General features: G+C 42.3%; 1 protein-coding gene across 1 annotated transcript; it reads right to left on the bottom strand.

Annotated features, from left to right (window-relative positions):
• Positions 1-5,892: 5,892 nt before the first annotated feature.
• LOC109907754 (pituitary tumor-transforming gene 1 protein-interacting protein) lies at positions 5,893-19,662 on the bottom strand. The gene is made up of 7 exons (XM_020505936.2): positions 19,410-19,662; positions 19,058-19,104; positions 18,249-18,357; positions 14,764-14,872; positions 13,656-13,721; positions 10,385-10,431; positions 5,893-6,465 (listed from the first exon to the last, which is right to left on the bottom strand). Exons 1-7 carry the CDS (start codon positions 19,522-19,524, stop codon positions 6,416-6,418), a joined length of 543 nt encoding a protein of 180 aa, XP_020361525.2. The 5' UTR covers positions 19,525-19,662; the 3' UTR covers positions 5,893-6,415.
• Positions 19,663-19,887: the final 225 nt, after the last annotated feature.

Genomic DNA, 19,887 nt, shown 5'->3' with positions numbered 1-19,887 from the left:
TTTTGGGATTCTCTCTCTCCGGTTTGCGAGAGGGAAGAAAAAAACATACTCCAGCAGAGCTACAAACCCCGCCCAGGATACGCAACGATTGGCCAAATAAGAACATGGGATTCTGTGATTTGCCAATGATCTATCAATCATGCTTTTGTGCCGCTCGAATACAAAAATACATTAAAATTATTTGCGCAGGGTTCATAGCCCAGGGAGTCCGCTGTTCAAATAAAAGTAACTCACAAAGAGTGAAAGTGTGATGGCCTACAATACTGTGGCATTTAGCCTACCACAATTAGTTTGGCTATTGTTGATTTATCAAAAATATCTCTTAGCCAATGATGCAAATAACCTAATAATAACAATAATATCAAATACGAGCAGGAATGTCTTCCAAAAAAGTCCATATTATGGCAAGAACAGCTCAAATAAGCAAAGTGAAACAACAGTCCATTACTTTAAGACATGAAGGTCAGTCAAAGCGGAACATTTCAAGTACTTTGAAAGTTTCTCAAGTGCAGTCGCAAACACCATCAAGCGCTATGATGAAACTGGCTCTCATGAGGACCACCACAGGAAAGGAAGACCCAGAGTTACCTCTGCTGAAGAGGATACGTTCATTAGAGTTTATTGCACCTCAGATTGCAGCCCAAATAAATGCTTCACAGAGTTCAAGTAACAGTCAGATCTCAACATCCCAACTGAGATGGTTTGGGATGAGTTGGACCAAAGAGTGAAGGAAAAGCAGCCAACAGGTGCTCAGCATATGTGGGAACTCCTTCAAGCATTCCTCATGAAGCTGTTTGATAGAATGTCAAGAGTGTGCAAAGCCGTCATCTTGGCAAAGGGTGGGTACAATGAAGAATCTAAAATATATTTTGATTTGTTTAACACTTTTTTTGGTTACTACATGATTCCATATGTGTTATTTCATAGCTTCCATGTCTTCACTTTTATTCTACAATGTAGAAAATAGTAAAATAAAGAAAAACCCTTCATCGCGTGTCCAAACTTTTGACTGATACTGTAATATATAATTTTTTGGTTTTGTCATGCATGTTATTTTGGCTATAATAGTTGTCACATATTAGTTTGCAAACAATGTACTTTTTTTATGTTGAGTTACTAAAGCTGCATACAAACATGGTCTCTTTTTTGCTTTCTTGAGTAAGGCAGCTCCAAAATGCAGGTGATTCAGCCTAGCTCAGTGCTTTCTGTGGTGGAGGGGCAGCTAGCGGAAAGTACAGAGCTTAGGCATTGGTAATCTTCTCTAGTTTCTAGTTTTTTTGGCTCAGTTTTCTGTCACTCATGGGGACACAATGTCACCACAGAATCTAGAGGGAGAGCTAGGTAGTACAAGCCCCCTTGGATCCTAAAGATTAAGGAGGCCATGGATTCTACCTTGTTTTTTTCAGAGTTCCCAGTTGTCTTGAAAGCACCATAAATCCAGAGAATGTCAGACTTTGATGACAAAGTTTCATAAAAAAATTGCCCACAAGAAGGATTGCTGCACCACCTTCCTGTTCAAGTGAGCACAGCACAACAATGTTGAGTCCTAAAATGTCTTGTATGGTGCTGCATAAATTGTGTCATATGCCAGAGAGATATGTATACTGTAGCTAAGAAAGCAATGTTAAGTGTATGTTGTGTATTACGCTGTTAGTAGCTCATGTGGCTCGCCCTAGTAAGTTGGTCCCTTTCCCCCTCATAACTTAGTGTACTGTTCTGACTTGGTGGTGCTTATGTAGCCTACAGACTGTTTTAGAGAAATTGTATTTTTTAAAATATATATTTAACCTTTATTTAACTAGGCAAGTCAGTTAAGAATAAATTCTTATTTACAATGATGGCCTACCAAAAGGTAAAAGGCCTCCTGCAGGGACGGGGGCCTGGGATTCAAAATAAATAAATAAATACAATATAAATATTAGAGAGTGTCCATGATTGAGTCTTTGAATGAAGAGATTGAGATAAAACTGTCAAGTTTGCGCGTTTGTTGCAGCTCGTTCCAGTCGCTAGCTGCAGCGAACTGAAAAGAGGAGCGACCCAGGGATGTGTGTGCTTTGGAGACCTTTAACAGAATGTGACTGGCAGAACAGGTATTGTATGTGGAAGATGAGGGCTGCAGTAGATATCGCAGAGTGAGGCCTAAGAGGGTTTTATAAATAAGCATCAACCAGTGGGTCTTGCAATGGGTATACAGAGATGACCAGTTTACAGTGGAGTATAGAGTGTAGTGATGTGTCCTTTAAGGAGCATTGGTGGCAAATCTGATGGCCAAATGGTAAAGAACATCTAGCCGCTCGAGAGCACCCTCACCTGCCGATCTATAAATTATGTCTCCGTAATCTTGCATGCGTAGGATGGTCATCTGAATCAGGGTTAGAATTGTCATCATTGAATATTGTAAGAGCTTTCATTGTCTGCTTATTTGCCCCCTTCATTCATCCTATGGTTCTGACTTGGTGTACAGGGAGACTACTGTAAGAATGGCCCATGTTCTGAATTCTGTTGCTGTACATTTCAAAAGTGCTGAACAAATAGTTATATTGACTACGTACGTCTTAGCTCGCTCCTTAATGTCTTAATTGAAATTACGGATTGCCTCTTATCCGCTCATCGTTCCCTCATGCCATAGTTTGTAAATCTCAATTGTCAGTAGAAACTACATTTGTTTAAGCAAGTCAGCCATATTTTTTTTAAATAGCAGTAAATAAGGCTGAATGAACTGTTTCACTGACAGACAAGGCTTTTTTAGTGTTCTGTTGTGTAGTTGCTTTGCTGGCATGCACCTGAAAAAAATTGGGGGAGTTTGCTCCACCAAGATTTACATGCTAAAATCTCCACTGGTATCAAGCACCACTGATCTTATCTGAATAGAATGAGCAGAGCTATGAAATGAGGCTTATGACATGGTACAAACATGATCTCCCCTTCCGGATGTCAAAGGTTTTAAAGCACAGGCAGGGAACTGCTCTGTTCCCCAGCCAACTTTCTTTGGGAAACATGCTAGGAATGTAGAGGGGTTTGTCAAGACCATGTTGTTTTAATGTACACATACATTCCTCCAGGGAAGGCAGGGTGTCCACTGTCCTGTCCAAATCTGAGCACCTAAATGGTTCTGTCGTTTTAATGACTCAATGGGTTTCATTGTTCAACGAGAACTTCTTCAATACAATTAAACATGATTATAAAGTATAGCCTGCTCCCAGATCTGTTGGTGTTCTTGCCAACTCCAACCACTGTCATGTTTGGCATGTCACTGGGTGACATGGCATTATGGCACAAACAGACTGGCATGATGGCAATGTAAAGTATGCTATGTATTTCAAATCAATTACGACAGGCTGTCCTGTCTGGGTCGGCCCTGTACATGTGAAAGGAAAATCCTTTGAGGTATTCTTATTCAACGTGTAACCCATATGAGACTGCCAATGAGTCTTTTACACCATTCCACTATGAACAGGTGCACAGCATGCCTGCCCAAGAACCTCTTTAATAAAACCAATAAAAGTGATGAGCCTCAGATGAATATGGCATGTCCTTTAATCTGCCTTGGACCACTTCCCGAGTGGTAAGGTATCCACCTTAGTGTTTCATAATCACCTGATTTGACTTCTCCAGCTCAGTATTTTCACCTTTTAAAAACGTCTGATCTGGTCTGGGTGTTGTCTGTCTGGGTGTTGTCAGTCTGGATATTGTCAGTCTGGATGTTGTCAGTCTGGGTGTTGTCAGTCTGGATGTTGTCTGCACTGCAAATGATGGAACTGAATAAAAGCTTTTCAGGAGATTTGCATGTCAAATCCGCTGCGCCTGTCCTTGTAGATTCAGACTGTGCACATGTGCAGAAGCCGCAACAACAAAGCATCGACTAGCATTAGAATTAGATTCCATTTAGATAGCACTTTTGTCACTAGCCTAACCAAGTGTACACTCTGATATTTGAAACACATTTCCAACTGTTTTTGTTTTTATGAGGGACTAGATCTACAATATACCTTTTTTACTAACAGCATTATCAAGTCCCTACAGCTTTTTAAACAAAGTTATAAGGATACTTCGAGATTTTAGCAATGAGGCCCTTTATCTACTTCCCCCAGAGTCAGATGAACTTGTGCATAGCATTTGTTTTGTCTCTAACTGATGTTAGAGGAAGTTTCGTGAGCCAATGGGAACTATACTGAACAAAAATATAAACACAACATGCAAAAATGTCAAAGATTTTACTGAATTACAGTTCATATAAGGAAATCAATCAATTGAAAAAATGTATAAGACCATAATCTACAGATTTCACATGACTGGGAATACAGATATGCATCTGGTCACAGATAACCTTAAAAATAATTGGTAAGGCAGTAGATCAGAAAAGCAGTCAGTATCTGGTGTGACAACCACTTGCCTCATGCAGCAAGTCACAGCTGCTTCGCAGAGTTGATCAGGCTGTTGATTGTGGCCTGTGGAATGTTCTCCCAATCCTCTTGAATGGCTGTGCAAAGTTGCTGGATACTGGAACACACTGTCTTACACATCGATTCAGAGCATCCCAAACATGCACAATCGGTGACATGTCTTGTATGCAGGTCATGGAAGAACAAGAACATTTTCAGCTTCAAGGAATTGTGTATGGATCCTTGCAACTTGGGGCCGTGCATTACCATTCTGAAACATGAGGTTAAGGTGGCAATGAATGGCACGACAATGGGCCTCAGAATCTCATCACGGTATCTCTGCATTCAAATTGCCATCGATAAAATGCAAATTTGATCATTGTGTATAGCTTATACCTGCCTAAATTTCTGCACAGAGAAATAAGCTTTTTGTGCATATGGAACATTTCTGGGATGTTTTATTTCCGGTCATGAAACATGAGACCAACACTTACATGTAAAGTTTTTTAAATCTTTGTTCATTGTAGCATTAGCGCAATGACTGGAAGTCTATGGGTATCTGCTAGTGAAACTACCTCCAACATCCTTCTTACCGGACACAGACATAAAAATGGTATCTACGAGTTCATCTGACTCAGTGGAAGTAGATATAGGGCATCATTGCCTAAATCCTGAAGTATCCCTTTAATGACCAAACTTTCTATAGCAGCGCTGCCATTAAGATGTTGAATGGCTATACAGGGCAGTAAATTGGCAACTCCATCCAGACATCTGGTAGATTGGGGTGTGGTTATGAATAAGAAGGGGTGGAGAGGCTGGGACACATGGGTGTCAAACATCTAATTCCAAAATCATGGGCATTAATACAGAGTTGCTGCTGGGAAGGCTTTCCACTAGATGTTGGAACATTTCTGCGGGGACTTGCTTCTATTCAGCCACAAGAGCATTTGTGAGGTCGGCGCTGATGTTGGGCGATTAGGCCTGACTCGCAGTCAGCATTCCAATTCCCCCCAAAGGTGTTTGATGGGCTTTGTGCAAGCCAATCAAGTTCTTCCACACCAATCTTGATGAACCATTTCTGTATGGTCCTCGCTTTGTGCACGAGGGAATTAATCATGCTGAAACAGGAAAGGGCCTTCCCCCAAACTGTTGCCACAAAGTTGGAAGCACAGAATCATCTTGAATGTCATTGTATGCTGTAGCATTAAGATTTCCCTTCACTGAAACCAAGGGGCCTAGAATGAACAATGAAAAACAGCCTCAGACCATTATTCCTCCTCCACCAAACTTTAAAGTTGTCAACAAGCATTCAGGTAGATAGCATGCTCCTAGTATCCCCCAAACCCAGATTCATCTGTCAGACTGCCAGACGGTGAGTGATTCATCACTCCAGAGAATGCGTTTCCACTGCTTTAGAGACCAATGGCGGTGAGCTTTACACCACTCCAGACGACACTTGGCATTGCGCATGGTGATCTTAGGCTTGTTGTTAAGTCGCTAAAATGTTACATTTTACGTTGAAAGAAACATTTTATTAGGACATGTATCAGATTGAGCATAGATTATTATGTTCTTGGTTTATGAAATATATACAAAGCGCAAACGAACTCACAGATATTACAGTAATTTAAAACAAAGGCTCTTTAAATCAGATTTCACAAAAATACAAAGAATGTGCAGAAAGTTAAGAAGCTCCACTCAGTGCCATGTCTCCAACAGCAAACTAAATATTACAGACTTCCTCAAACTGCTTAATCGTATGACAAACGTAACATTTACTCAAACTGTAAATCATTTTCATTCAAAACCTAAAATGAATGAATAAAAACTGCATTTAATAGGCAAAGGTTTGATTTAGATGAGTCATGATGATAGACCGGTCTGATAGATAGGTGTTTGTGTGTCTCTCAGAGTAGGGTGTCTCTGCTCTCTAAGCTAAAACAGTCAGCAGGACAGGATGATAGTCAGCCCAAAGAAGATGGAGCAGAGTACAGCCATCTGAACAACTCTTCTCTCTCACACAGGTTTCTGGTTTACTCATTTTCAAACTTGCTGTATGGGTGGTCAGAGTCAGGGACAAGACCTGTAAAAACAAAGAGAGAGAGAGAGAAATAATAAGGAAAGATGGGGAACATTGAAAAACAGTGATTAGAAGCTGTTGGTTTATGACTGAGCTGTGTAGGGGTTGTACAGAGGCTGGCTGGAGCATAGAGATCCTATTCAATTACTAGAGTCATTAACCCGCAAAGTTCCAGAATGTGGTCAAAATGGCAACCATATTGGCCAGGGAAAAATCCAAAGGAGTCTAATTGGAATGAATGGCAGTAGAGGCATCATCCTGACTTTACATATGCAGTAAAAAAGTATGGGATGTGATATCGGAAATTGTGTAATAAAATTGTCTACCTAAAATACTGTCAGAATTATAAATACAGTTTGTAATGGGGTTTATACAAATGTTATGTTTAAATAGCCTCTAAAATATTAAGAAACAGTCCACAAATGTCAAATGTTTTGTTATCTTGAAAAACTATATGATATTTGTATTTTTTAAATTTAACTAGGCAAGTCAGTTAAGAACAAATTCTTATTTACATTGACGGCCTACACCCAAACCTGGACGATGCTGGGCCAATTGTGTGCTGCCATATGGGACTCCCAATCATGGCCCGATGTGATAGAGCCTGGATACAATGGTATGTCTCAACTTTTTACTAGCAACTTATCGTGAATCTAATATGAACCAAGGACTCCCTCTAATTCCAAAATCATGGGCATTAATACAGTAAGAGGCGCCACTCGGGAGCCCTAATGATACAATCAGTACTTGTTGCATTTACAACTTGTCTAAGACCTATCATCAACTGATATCAGTGTATGATGTGGATTGACTGCATTGTTCGAATGGAATGTTGGCAAATTGGTAGTTAAGTTAAAACACTAATGGAATCATTCGTCTAAAACGGCCTGGCTAGCTAACAAACATACAGTGCAGATAAATTATTCAAATTCATTATTTTACACAATATCTTATCACAGCACTGGCAAACCATGATTGACCAACTCCCTGACAAAACGGCAAAAATGTATCCAATCATAAGAAGGTTCATGTCCATTGTAGTATTCTATATAGCTACATTGTCTAGGGGTTGTCCAGAGGCTGCCAAAGGGTTGTCCAGAGGCTGCCAAAGGGTTGTCCAGAGGCTGCCAAAGGGTTGTCCAGAGGCTGCCAAGGGGTTGTCCAGAGGCTGCCAAGGGGTTGTCCAGAGGCTGCCAAGGGGTTGTCCAGAGGCTGCCAAAGGGTTGTCCAGAGGCTGCCAAAGGGTCCAGAGGCTGCCAAAGGGTTGTCCAGAGGCTGCCAAGGGGTTGTACAGAGGCTGCCAAGGGGTTGTACAGAGGCTGCCAAGGGTTGTCCAGAGGCTGCCAAAGGGTTGTCCAGAGGCTGCCAAAGAGTTGTCCAGAGGCTGCCAAAGGGTTGTCCAGAGGCTGCCAAAGGGTTGTCCAGAGGCTGCCAAAGGGTTGTCCAGAGGCTGCCAAAGAGTTGTCCAGAGGCTGCCAAAGAGTTGTCCAGAGGCTGCCAAAGAGTTGTCCAGAGGCTGCCAAAGGGTTGTCCAGAGGCTGCCAAAGGGTTGTACAGAGGCTGCCAAAGGGTTGTCCAGAGGCTGCCAAAGGGTTGTCCAGAGGCTGCCAAAGGGTTGTACAGAGGCTGCCAAAGGGTTGTACAGAGGCTGCCAAAGGGTTGTACAGAGGCTGCCAAAGGGTTGTACAGAGGCTGCCAAAGGGTTGTCCAGAGGCTGCCAAAGAGTTGTCCAGAGGCTGCCAAAGGGTTGTACAGAGGCTGCCAAAGGGTTGTACAGAGGCTGCCAAAGAGTTGTCCAGAGGCTGCCAAAGGGTTGTCCAGAGGCTGCCAAAGGGTTGTACAGAGGCTGCCAAAGGGTTGTCCAGAGGCTGCCAAAGGGTTGTCCAGAGGCTGCCAAAGGGTTGTCCAGAGGCTGCCAAAGAGTTGTCCAGAGGCTGCCAAAGGGTTGTACAGAGGCTGCCAAAGGGTTGTACAGAGGCTGCCAAAGAGTTGTACAGAGGCTGCCAAAGAGTTGTACAGAGGCTGCCAAAGGGTTGTCCAGAGGCTGCCAAGGGGTTGTACAGAGGCTGCCAAAGAGTTGTACAGAGGCTGCCAAGGGGTTGTACAGAGGCTGCGAAAGGGTTGTACAGAGGCTGCCAAGGGGTTGTACAGAGGCTGCCAAGATGGGAATGTGGTGCAGGTCACTAGGTGTTGTTTAATCTCTGAGAATTGACTGAGTGAAAAGGCACACACAGGTAGAGATTTACACTTTGTGAGTATGGTCCTCATGAAATGCAACAGACGTTGAGTTGACTTCACTCAGACATTAAGCAGAACCTACTCACACTCACACACACACACACACACACACACACACACACACACACACACACACACACACACCACACACCTCGTTTGAGTAGCAGACAAATGCCAAGCGGTCCCTAATGTACATAGACTTCAGTAAGCAGGAGGCATGTGAAGGAGACCACCATCCATCACTCTGTCATATTGTCCATAAAGAAAATCACAATTGATGTGGAACTGCAACCAATAGTACAGAACCATGTTAACACAATCACACACCTCGAGAACGTGAAGGCAATGTACGGAAAGATCTCAAACTTGACAACGCGTCAATAACAGAAATATTCACTGAGAATAAGGAGCAATGGGGGTTCCTGTCTTTCTATGTGCTCTCTAGTCACTCTCTAGCTTTAGAGTTGTGCTACCCCCCTCTCACACTTAACCAGAAGCAGATGTCTTCATACAACCCCCCCCCCCCCCCCCCCCCCCCACCTCCAGTCCCAGGGTCAGAGGCCTAGTATAGAGCAGAGGTCACAGTATCAGACCCCAGGGACACCCTACCCGGCTTGTCTCATAACTCCCATAATTCCTATAGACTGAAAAATGCCAGTGACTTTCCCAAAATTTCTACGTTTTTGAAAAAACCTCTGTTGGATAATTCCTGGAATAAGGAGGGCATAAGCAGGAAGTCTGGGAATCACACCCGCATTTCAGTCAACCTTGGGACTGACTGCAGTGCTCATATGTCCCATCATTCCTATTCACCCCAGGGAGCCCTCTGCCCTACAGACTGCTGTTCATTCCTAGTCACCTCACCTCTCTGCTCCCCCCCTTCTCATACACTGTCTAGCATACTGAATAAACCAGTTAACCAAGCCTTACGGGTTGTTAAAGTACTCCGAATCAAGATATGACCTGAGACCGAGTTGGCCTGTGTTTCTGTATCAATGTTTCAACATGGGGATCTGTGTGTGTTGTGCTGACCTGTACTAACATTCAGACGGTAATGAGATGCCAGTATCTGACATCCAAAGTGTGACGCATCGTGTAAGAATTGATTTCGAGAGACTTGAGGTAGAGTAACCAATATGTGGGCTGCGTTGGCTTGCTTTGGGACACAGTCACTACGCTGAATAATGCATTAACGTGACCGAGGATGGAAATTCAATAAGCAACACCCTAGAAAATATGGAAATGGACGGCCCTATGGATCGAGGACAATGAACGCTGAATGCTCATCCCATTACGCCCAAGTTAAGCACATCAGGTCACAGAACAGTAATAGGTTTGTAAATGTACAGTCTCAGAAGACTTTCATATCATGTGAAGAAGAGCAAGGTCATTGGGTCAGGTTATATGAGGAGGTGTATCTTGGGTCTAATTGCATAAGAGGTTAGAGGGAGTCATTGGTTCATATTAGATCCACGATAAGTTGCTAGTAAAAAGTTGAGACATAACATTGTATAGATTTATGTAGTTCTGTCCTTGAGCTGTTCTGTATCACATTTCATGTTTTGTGTGGACCCCAGGAAGAGTAGCTGCTGCTATGGAAACAGTTCATGTGGATCCTAAAAAAACAGCTAAAATAATGAAATGTAACTTCTATACATGTAGCGAGGGAGAGGGAGATACGTACCATACTTCTTGCGGATGTCATCGTGCCTCACCTTCCTCTCCACCTTCCTGTCAGAGTAGAGGACAACGCTAGTCATGTTCTATCACACAGTAACATCACAATCAGCAACACTGGAACATGTAATAAACCGCTAACAGAAGAACACAGCGCAGGATAATGAACATTAGGAAATTAAGGATGTATAAAGTCTTCTCAGTCAGTACTTCTGGGTAATGTAGGATGTATAAAGTCTTCTCAGTCAGTACTTCTGGGTAATGAAGGATGTATAAAGTCTTCTCAGTCAGTACTTCTGGGTAATGTAGGATGTATAAAGTCTTCTCAGTCAGTACTTCTGGGTAATGTAGGATGTATAAAGTCTTCTCAGTCAGTACATCTGGGTAATGTAGGATGTATAAAGTCTTCTCAGTCAGTACTTCTGGGTAATGTAGGATGTATAAAGTCTTCTCAGTCAGTACTTCTGGGTAATGTAGGATGTATAAAGTCTTCTCAGTCAGTACATCTGGGTAATGTAGGATTTATAAAGTCTTCTCAGTCAGTACATCTGGGTAATGTAGGATTTATAAAGTCTTCTCAGTCAGTACTTCTGGGTAATGAAGGAGATTGTGAATACAAGCCTCATACTTGATAAACCACCAGTCAGTGAGCACTGTTACATGCACACAATCATACGATTATTGAGGATAGTCAGATTAATATAATAGTTTGTTTTAAACGCTGACATGTCTTGCAAGAAGAACGATTTCCCAAATAATCCTTACATGGACACATCTGAACGAGACATTTGATAAATGCAGAAAATCGCCAAACAAAATAAAATTCTACCACAGCGACCATGTTATTTTTTCCCAAGACTATTTGATTCTGAGCACATATAAAGTTTATATGTAAAAAGCATACGTTCAATTTGTCCAAACTCACGTCACTCGTGCATAAGAGGGAGGCTTGTGCTACCGGTGCTGGCACATATGCAGATCAATTACACCGATGGAACACAGATTAAGCTGTTTACATGCCCTAATAATTCCAGAGATTGCGTAGAAAACCAGGTGTTATAATCACCGTATGCTTACTTCGATGTAGACGGTATGCTGATTAAGCTAAGCAGACTAAGGTGTTTACATGACTATTGCCATACTTGGCCTAATGCCATAATCACTTTAATATCCAATTATTATTGTGCATGTAAACCTACTCAGTCAGTGGGTGTTTCTGCTAAACTTGTTACATGTTGTTTCACACTGGTGCTTTTAGCACCTCAGCTTTCTCACCAGTGACACTTCACAGTTGCTGCACCATACTCCCCCAGCCTCCTCAGAGGAGCCCCGCTTAATGGAAGAACTTTGCCCAAGCTGCAAATACCTTATCAAGTCAACTAATGGAATGCAGTCGTGGAGATATGAAATATGGTTGTCAAAAGCAATCAATAACAAAAGTGGCATCTATATCTGTCCTCTACCAACCAAAAGTTGCCTCCACCCTCCATCTTGCTGAATGAAGCTGCTATGCCTTAAAGTGGCATCTATATCTGTCCTCTACCAACCAAAAGTTGCCTCCACCCTCCATCTTGCTGAATGAAGCTGCCATGCCTTAAAGTGGCAGCATTAAGCCTTTAGACATCTGACATTATTTAAGGCGGCTTTAGTGTCATTGTTTACCTCCCCACGGCCCCTGATAGAGGCTCGTAAACAACAAGACGCTGTGTTTTACACCGACATGGCCAGCAGTAGGTGAAATACGAGCACAGGGCAGGCTGAAGAGCCTGCCACCCAGCCATCGCTCTAACTTTATGGGTTACACAAAGGAGGCAGGGAGGGGAGGTGGTTGTGATTGTTTTGTTGGCCCCTCCAGGGACGTAAATTCACTGGGTCCCCAGTGGCAGTCCCACACAAAGAAATACATTGTAAATCAGTCTGGGCTCTTTAATGCCAGGTAGTGATCTGGGGAGCAGCAACCAGTGGAGGCAGGCAGGCTGAGAGGCAGAGAGGAGCAGAGGCTGTCCTGACCACCATCTGTCTCCCCCACCTCCCTCCCGCTCAGCTGACTGACTCCCACATAACCATGCACGAAGGCAACAAGTGAGCGACCGGTAGAAAATGAAAAAGAGCGAAAGGGATGAATACATTCTCAAAGACTCAAGTGCACTCTGTCTTTCTAAACTCGCTCCCTAACGCCGTTTTAGACCTCCCAAAACCCCTTGGTTTGATAACCTAAACCCTGTGTATTTCAATGGGACATTCCCCAACATAGAGATACAGTAAAAGTCGGTGGAGTCTAGATGGTGGGGATGTGGTAACTTATGTCTGTTTAGTTGTTCTGTAGAATGTTCCCCATCTGTATCTCAGATGACAGAGAGCTCAGAGCTCTTAGCTGTGCCCTAACCTCTCCATCTGCAGACTCTGGGGATGTGCTGTAAACTCTCTAGAGGTTCCCTCCTCTCCCATGGTGCCGAAAACAGGCCTGGGTCCTCTGTTCCCATCAGAACACCAACACTGTCTATGTAGGTCAGTACACTAACACAGACTATGGTGGTTTGATCCACACCAGGATCTGACTGAGTGAATATACTCTACATTTACTGGCTTGATAGAAGAAAGGTTCACAGAGGCTGATTTAATTCAGAAACACACAGTGAGCCAAGACTCCCCAGTACACCACGCAGCATGTGACATGATAAACTTACTGTACCGACTGTCTTTCTGCATGACTGACGGCTCACTACGTTAAACAACACATCAAGCTATACTCAGTGGATGACAGGCGGGGAGAAATGTAAAGAAAGGCTGAAACATTTACATTTATGTAAAGGGATTGATTCAGTGTAGGAGGAAGAGTGTCTCAGAACCCCATTTCTACCACTACACTATGTAGTAGCACGTTCTATATTCAACACACACTTATCAAAGTGCAGCTGCTGAAGACTAAGAGCTGGAATCGGTTGGTGTTTGGGGATACACACACACAGTATTTCTCCTGGGGACGGTGCTGCTTGAAGAGCCGCAGGCACAGCTCACCAACTGTTCAAATCCCCAACCCTGACAGAGAACGTCTCCATAGATGATCACCAACAACAGAGTAGAAAACTCTGAATCTGACTAGGTAGCTGTGGGAAGTGGTTTCGATAATTGAAACAGATACAAGCACCTCCCCGAAAATCTAAGCAACTAACAGTGTGGGCTCACACAAATCATTGTGTTGATAAAATGGGGCATCCTTTAGTAGTGGTTTGAAAGCCAGTGTGACGCAGAGGGTGCGATAACTAAGGAATCCTTACCGTTCATCAGCACGCTGTCTGATCTCCTCTCTCTTCCTGGCAAACCTCTCCTCATCTCTGTCTGGCCTGGTGAGACAGAGACACAGGCAGCGTTACAATCACCTTGAAACATCACGTTCTACAGACTTAGACACACCAGCACAGATTGGTCTGAGAACACACTTTCCTTGTACAGTATATTATATGATATACTTTGTCTCCAATTGGAAATGAGACTTAGTATTCCTTGTCAACAATAACACTGCAAGATCTGTTGTATAGAACAGCTGTTGCTCTTAACTTTGCATAGGTGCTTCCAACAAGAAGCAATCCTATATCCTGTCATTCTGCTGCTTGTGTTTAACGCAAAAAGTGAGGCTGCTGTTGTGTAAGCTTGGAAAGGGGAAAGGTTCTGACAGGTGAGAGGTTCTGCTGGGGAAACAAGAGAGGTGTCATCTTTGTTAATTGGATGTAATCTTAAAATGGAACAAATCATTATGCCAATATATGCAGAGGCATTCCAATGATTGGGAGGTGAGAAATATGAACTGTGTGGAATTTCATTTCGGACAGACATGTTGTTTCATCTTCACGGTCTTCATGTTTAGTTAGGATAGATGATTGAGATGCACAGAGCGGCTGCATTTAAATGGCTGCCAATCAGGGTGTCAGACCAGCAAGCATTTGATTGACATGCCGTTTTAAAACATTCCACTTTGTAGTGCCAGTTTCTTCTTCCTTCCTCCTAGCGTTGCATAACAAGCAGAATCAGCATCCAGCACTGCACCTACCTGTTTTAATAAAAGGGTATAACCACTGTACATGGATTGTGTATGTTAATAGAGATTTGCATTTTGGATGTAACACAAAGGATATGCGGAATATCAGCACATTTATGAGGAGTCTGAGGTATTGAAAGACATGGTTAGTGTGGAGGGAAAACCTCCATGTCTTTCAATACCTCAGACTCCTCATAAATATGCTGATATTCCGCATATCCTTTGTGCGATTATCATATCCGTTTAGGATTATGAACAAGACCGACTGATAAAGCCCTTGCCATTCTTTGCAAGTTTGCCTTAACATTAGGCTAGACAGGGCAATTTGGTGACATCACTTCCTGTCTTACCCTGATTGACGTTTCTTGCAGCAACAGCAGCAGCAGCAACAGACTGTGATGCTGATGATAATGGTCCCGCCTAACACTGCCATGGCGATGATCAGGGCCTCGAAGTTCACTGGAACAGAGAAAAAGGTCAAGGGTCAAGTTTTGAACAAATAACATGCTTCAAAGTTATTTGAATTTTAAGTGAATTTCACAACACACTATCCTTTAACAAGGATGAAGAGAACATTTCATTATTAATGTGATTATGCATTTATTCTATCAATATGTAGGTATATGACTAATAAACCCATGAGGAATCAAACCGATCCAAATGAGGGGTGTACAGACTGCACTGATGCTGATTAGTTGAGAAAGTCAGATATGCAGTATTATTTAATAAGCCTGAGCAGTACCAGCCTGTGATTGAGCGATATGAAAGGTTCAGTTTTGGCACTCAGACTACAAATTCAACAATGCACCTTTGTTAGACAATACTCCCACCTGCTGGTGCATTTTTCTAATTACAAGTGGGATTTTATGCCAAGATTTTTGTACTTGCTCGATTTGGTTTGGACAAAATAAATGTTGGTCAAGAATTGTAGCATAATATTCTTCTTACCTTTAGGTTTTGAATGCACGAGTCACAAGTTCAGAAGGCTTTTAAAACTGATTAGTAACTAGTTTGGACAAAGATGGTTGTTTCCAGATTCTCATGTCATAAAACATTGCATTCTCAATTAAATATGCCAATATTTGTGGCAGGGAGATTTTTTTCCAAAACAAAATGATAGATCTCTTCTTTTATTATGAAAATGATCATAACACTGTGGGATGTATGTTATTCCTTAGTTTCTAGCCCTGGAATCTAACCTCATGCTCAGAAACCAGCCAGACACCCCATGCTGTTGTCATCTGTCGCCCAGAGGCCTATGATCAGAACCCCAGCAGGCAGCTCCAGCAGGCAGCCACAGTGTGTGTGTGTGTTTGTGTTTGTGTGGATCAGTCAGTGGGGTGGCTCTAATCAACACAGAACAGCCAGAGGGGGCAGGCTGGCTGACTGACATCTACTAGGCCTGAACGAGCCACAGCCTGGTCACCCCGCTACCATCTAGAAGGCAGAGACAATACAGGTGCATCAAAGCTGGGATTGAGAGAATGAAAAACAGCTTCTATTTCCAGGCCATCAGACTGTCAAATAGTCACCACTACCCGGCCTCTGCCCAGTAACCTACCCTGAACCTTAGTCACTGTTACTTGCCAGCTACCACTAAGTACTCTACCCTGCACCTTACAGACTGCTGCCTTAAGTACATAGTCAATGAACACTGGTCACTTTAATCATGTTTCCATACTGCACACCTGGATTGTACAATATTTGCACATTATTCTTTTTAAAAATTATTCAAGCTCTGTTAAGTTGGTTGTTGATCATTGCTAGACAGCCATTTAAGTCTTGCCATAAGATTTAAGCCGATTTAAGTGAAAGCTGTAACTGGGCCACTCAGGAACATTCAATGTTGTCTTGGTAAGCAACTCCAGTGTACACTGAGTGTATAAAACATTAGGAATACATAGTCCGACCGGGTGAAAACTATGATCCCTTATTGATGTGACTTGTTAAATCCACTTCAAATCAGTGTAGATGAAGGGGAGGAGACAGGTTAAAGAATATCTTTTAAGCCTTGAGACAATTGGAGACATGGATTGTGTATGTGCACCATTCAGATGGAGAAAGGGCAGGAGAAAAGACTTAAGTGCGTTTGAACGGGGTATGGTAGTAGGTGCCAGGCGACCGGTTTGTGTCAAGAATTGCAACTCTGCTGGGTTTTTTTTTCACGCTCAACAGTTTCCTGTGTGAATCAAGAGTGGTGGTCCATCAGCCAAAGGACATCCAGCCAACTTGACATCTGTGGGAGGCATCTGAGTCAACATGGTCTAGCATTCCTGTGGAACACTTTCGAAACCTTGTAGAGTCCATGCGCAGACTAATTGAGGCTGTTCTGAGGGGAAACCGGGGTTTGTTCCTAATTTTTTCGGAAGGTGTTGTTCTTAATGTTTTCTACACTCAGTGTGTTTTAGGTTATTGTCTTGCTGAAAGGTGAATTCATATCCTAGTGTCTGGTGGAAACAGACAGACAGGGTTTCTTCTAGGATTTTGTCTGTGCTTAGCTCCATTCTGTTTATTATTATTTTTATCCTGAAACACTGACCCAGCCTTAACGATTACAAGCATACCCATAACATGATGCAGCCACCACTATGCTTGAAAATATGGAGTGGTACCCAGTAATGTGTTGTACTGGGTTTGCCCCAAACACAACACTTTGCATTCAGGGCAAAACATGAATTGCTTTGCCTTATTTCTTTCACTATTACTTTGTTGCCTTGCATGTTTTGGAATATTTTTTATTCGGTACAGACTTCCTTCTTTTCACTCCGTCAATTAGGACAGTATGTGGAGTAACTACTGTACAATGTTGTTGAACCATCCTCAGTTTTCCTATCACAGCCATTAAACCCTAACTGTTTTCAAGTCACTGAACAGTGACCAACCTCTCAGGCAACTGAGTTAGGAAGGACTCCTGTCTCTTTATAGTGACTGGGTATGTTGATACGCCACCGAAAGTGTAATTAATAACTTCAAAAGGGATATTCAATGTCTGCTTTTTATTTTATTTTATTTTCACCCATCTACCAATAGGTGCCCTTCTTTGTGAGGCATTGGAAAATCGCCCTGGTTTTTGTGGTTGAATCTGTGTTTGAAAGTCACTGCTCGACCATACAGATAATTGCATGTGTGCGGTACCGAGATGAGGTGGTCATTCAAAAAACAGGTTAAACACTATAATTACACATTGACATTATGGGGTATTGTGTGTAGGACAGTGATAAACTCTCAGCCTTTAACAAACACAACCAAATGGAGAAAAGTCAAGGGATGTGAAAACTTTCTCAGCAGCCAGTTTATTAGGAACACTGCCACGTGACAGTGGCTTACTATATAATGCAGGCAGACAGGCAGAGGCATTCTGTTACTGTTACAATGTTACAATGGGAAAAACAAGTGACCTAAGCGACTTTGAGCTTGGTATGATCGTCAGTGCCAAGCCTGCCCTTTTCCAGTATCTCAGAAACTGCCCTGCCTCCTGGGCTTTACACACACAGCAGTGTCTAGGGTTTACAGAGAATAATGCGACAAAAAAAAAACATCCAGTCAGCAGTAGTTCAGATGTACTATTATGTATTAATCTGACTGTTGCTATATTGACCTGAACAGACACCCAACAAAGCATGTGGCCCGCCATGGGCTGATGTGGGTACAGGGCAGGCTTTTGTTCTAGCAAAGCACTAACACACTTGATTACACTAATCCATGTCTAAATCGAACACAACAATACGTTGATTAGTACAATCAGGTGTGTTCTTGCTCAGGTGGGACTAAATCCTGCACCCACATCAGGTTGTCTAATGGGAGGTGCCATCGTGTAAAACTTAATTTCACTCACCCCAACACACTCCCCATCGTGCCTGTGACAGTTTACACACTGCAGGCGGAGGCAGAATGTAGCTCACTGGGTAGTCTGTGCAGGTGTCGTTGGTCATGCACCACAGGCACTGAGAAAAGACAAGGCACTCATCATTAGCCTAGTACTTCAATTATTTTGATATGCACAGGATCACCTATTCCCAGACTTCACCCATGTCCTTGACTGTGTCCATAACTTAATGTATTAATATTAGTGATTGGGGGTGGGGTATTGATAATTACATATCAAGATATTATTTTTGAGGATATATTATATTGCATTGTTTTCACAATATCACGATATTACTTTTGAACTAGTTGGCTGAACCTACAGCAAAACTCCAGTATTTTTCCTTCAAAGTGTTCGCCATCTTTTTAAATTGGAGGCCAATTTGTTTACAGCACTTTTATTTAGATGACTGATGAAAACGTGTTTTCTCATGGCTCTCTCTTGTCCCTCTGCAGCAGACATATGGTGCGCAATAGGTTTGGAACATCGAATCGCAATACATATGGAATAATGAGAATCACCAATATATATCGTATCGGCATCTAAGTATCGTGATAATATCTTATGGTGAGGTCCCTATCAATTCTCTGCCTTTATTTATAGAGTAACTTAAATGGATTCAGACATTACTTTCAATGATGTGACCCTTGTACAAAATGGTACAAATGAGCTAATATATATATAGTTTTATTGAACATAGCCTGAGTGCTATAGTTAGTAGCCAAGGCTATAATGTATACGCTTTACAAATAGGAAGTGTTACATAATATTCTGCTTACCTTTGGGTTTTGAATGCATGAGTCACATGTTGAGAAGGCTTTGCAAGCTGAAATGAAAGGACATGTGTGTTCTTATTTGCATTCAGTAAGTCTACGCTGTGCCATGCTTAAAACTAGGCTAAGTCGCCATACTGTCTACAATTGCGCATGTCACACCAACTCAAAGTTTATGATTTTTGCTAACCTAGCAAGCTAACGTTAGCTGATGACGCATTTCAGTTCTAGTTAGCTAGCTAGCCATCGAGACCTTACAAGTGACAAAATACAAACAAATAAATGAAACAAGCAATGACAACACTGAATCATGCTGTTGATACATTTCGTAGCCAAAAACGTAGGAATAGTATCTTACAATTCAATGGCGTTGGCGTAGTACTAGTGAGACATTCTGCTCGGCTAACGAGGACACAGGTTACAGTCACAACAACAAGCAATGAGCTCATGATTCCTCTCTGTGTTTTATTCATGTTACGATGCTATGTTGAAATATTCTATCTAGCTACACTTTCACTTTCTAAAACAAGCAAAAACGTAACTCCTGGAGTTGCCAAGACCAAGCTGGCAAATAATCTAAACAAACGAGTTACTTCCGGGTTCTCCTCTAAATTGAAGACACTTTTCAAAAGGATGAAGAAGAACATACTGACACCTACTGCAGTGCAGGGCGCAGTACAAGCGAGAGTGCTCACATTATCCACCAGGTTGCGGTACAACACCATCAGTCTGGTACCTGCAGAGGAATAAAATATGATTTGCATTTGTCATAGAAATAGTCAGGGTAACTATCAAAACAGTTTACCATTGAGACCTCACAAGGGCGAGATCTCATT

The sequence above is a fragment of the Oncorhynchus kisutch genome, linkage group LG2, assembly GCF_002021735.2.
Source record: "Oncorhynchus kisutch isolate 150728-3 linkage group LG2, Okis_V2, whole genome shotgun sequence".
In the NCBI taxonomy this organism is placed as follows: Eukaryota; Metazoa; Chordata; class Actinopteri; order Salmoniformes; family Salmonidae; genus Oncorhynchus; species Oncorhynchus kisutch.
Note: the sequence above shows the minus strand (reverse complement) of the source record. Positions and strands in the feature narration are given on the sequence as shown.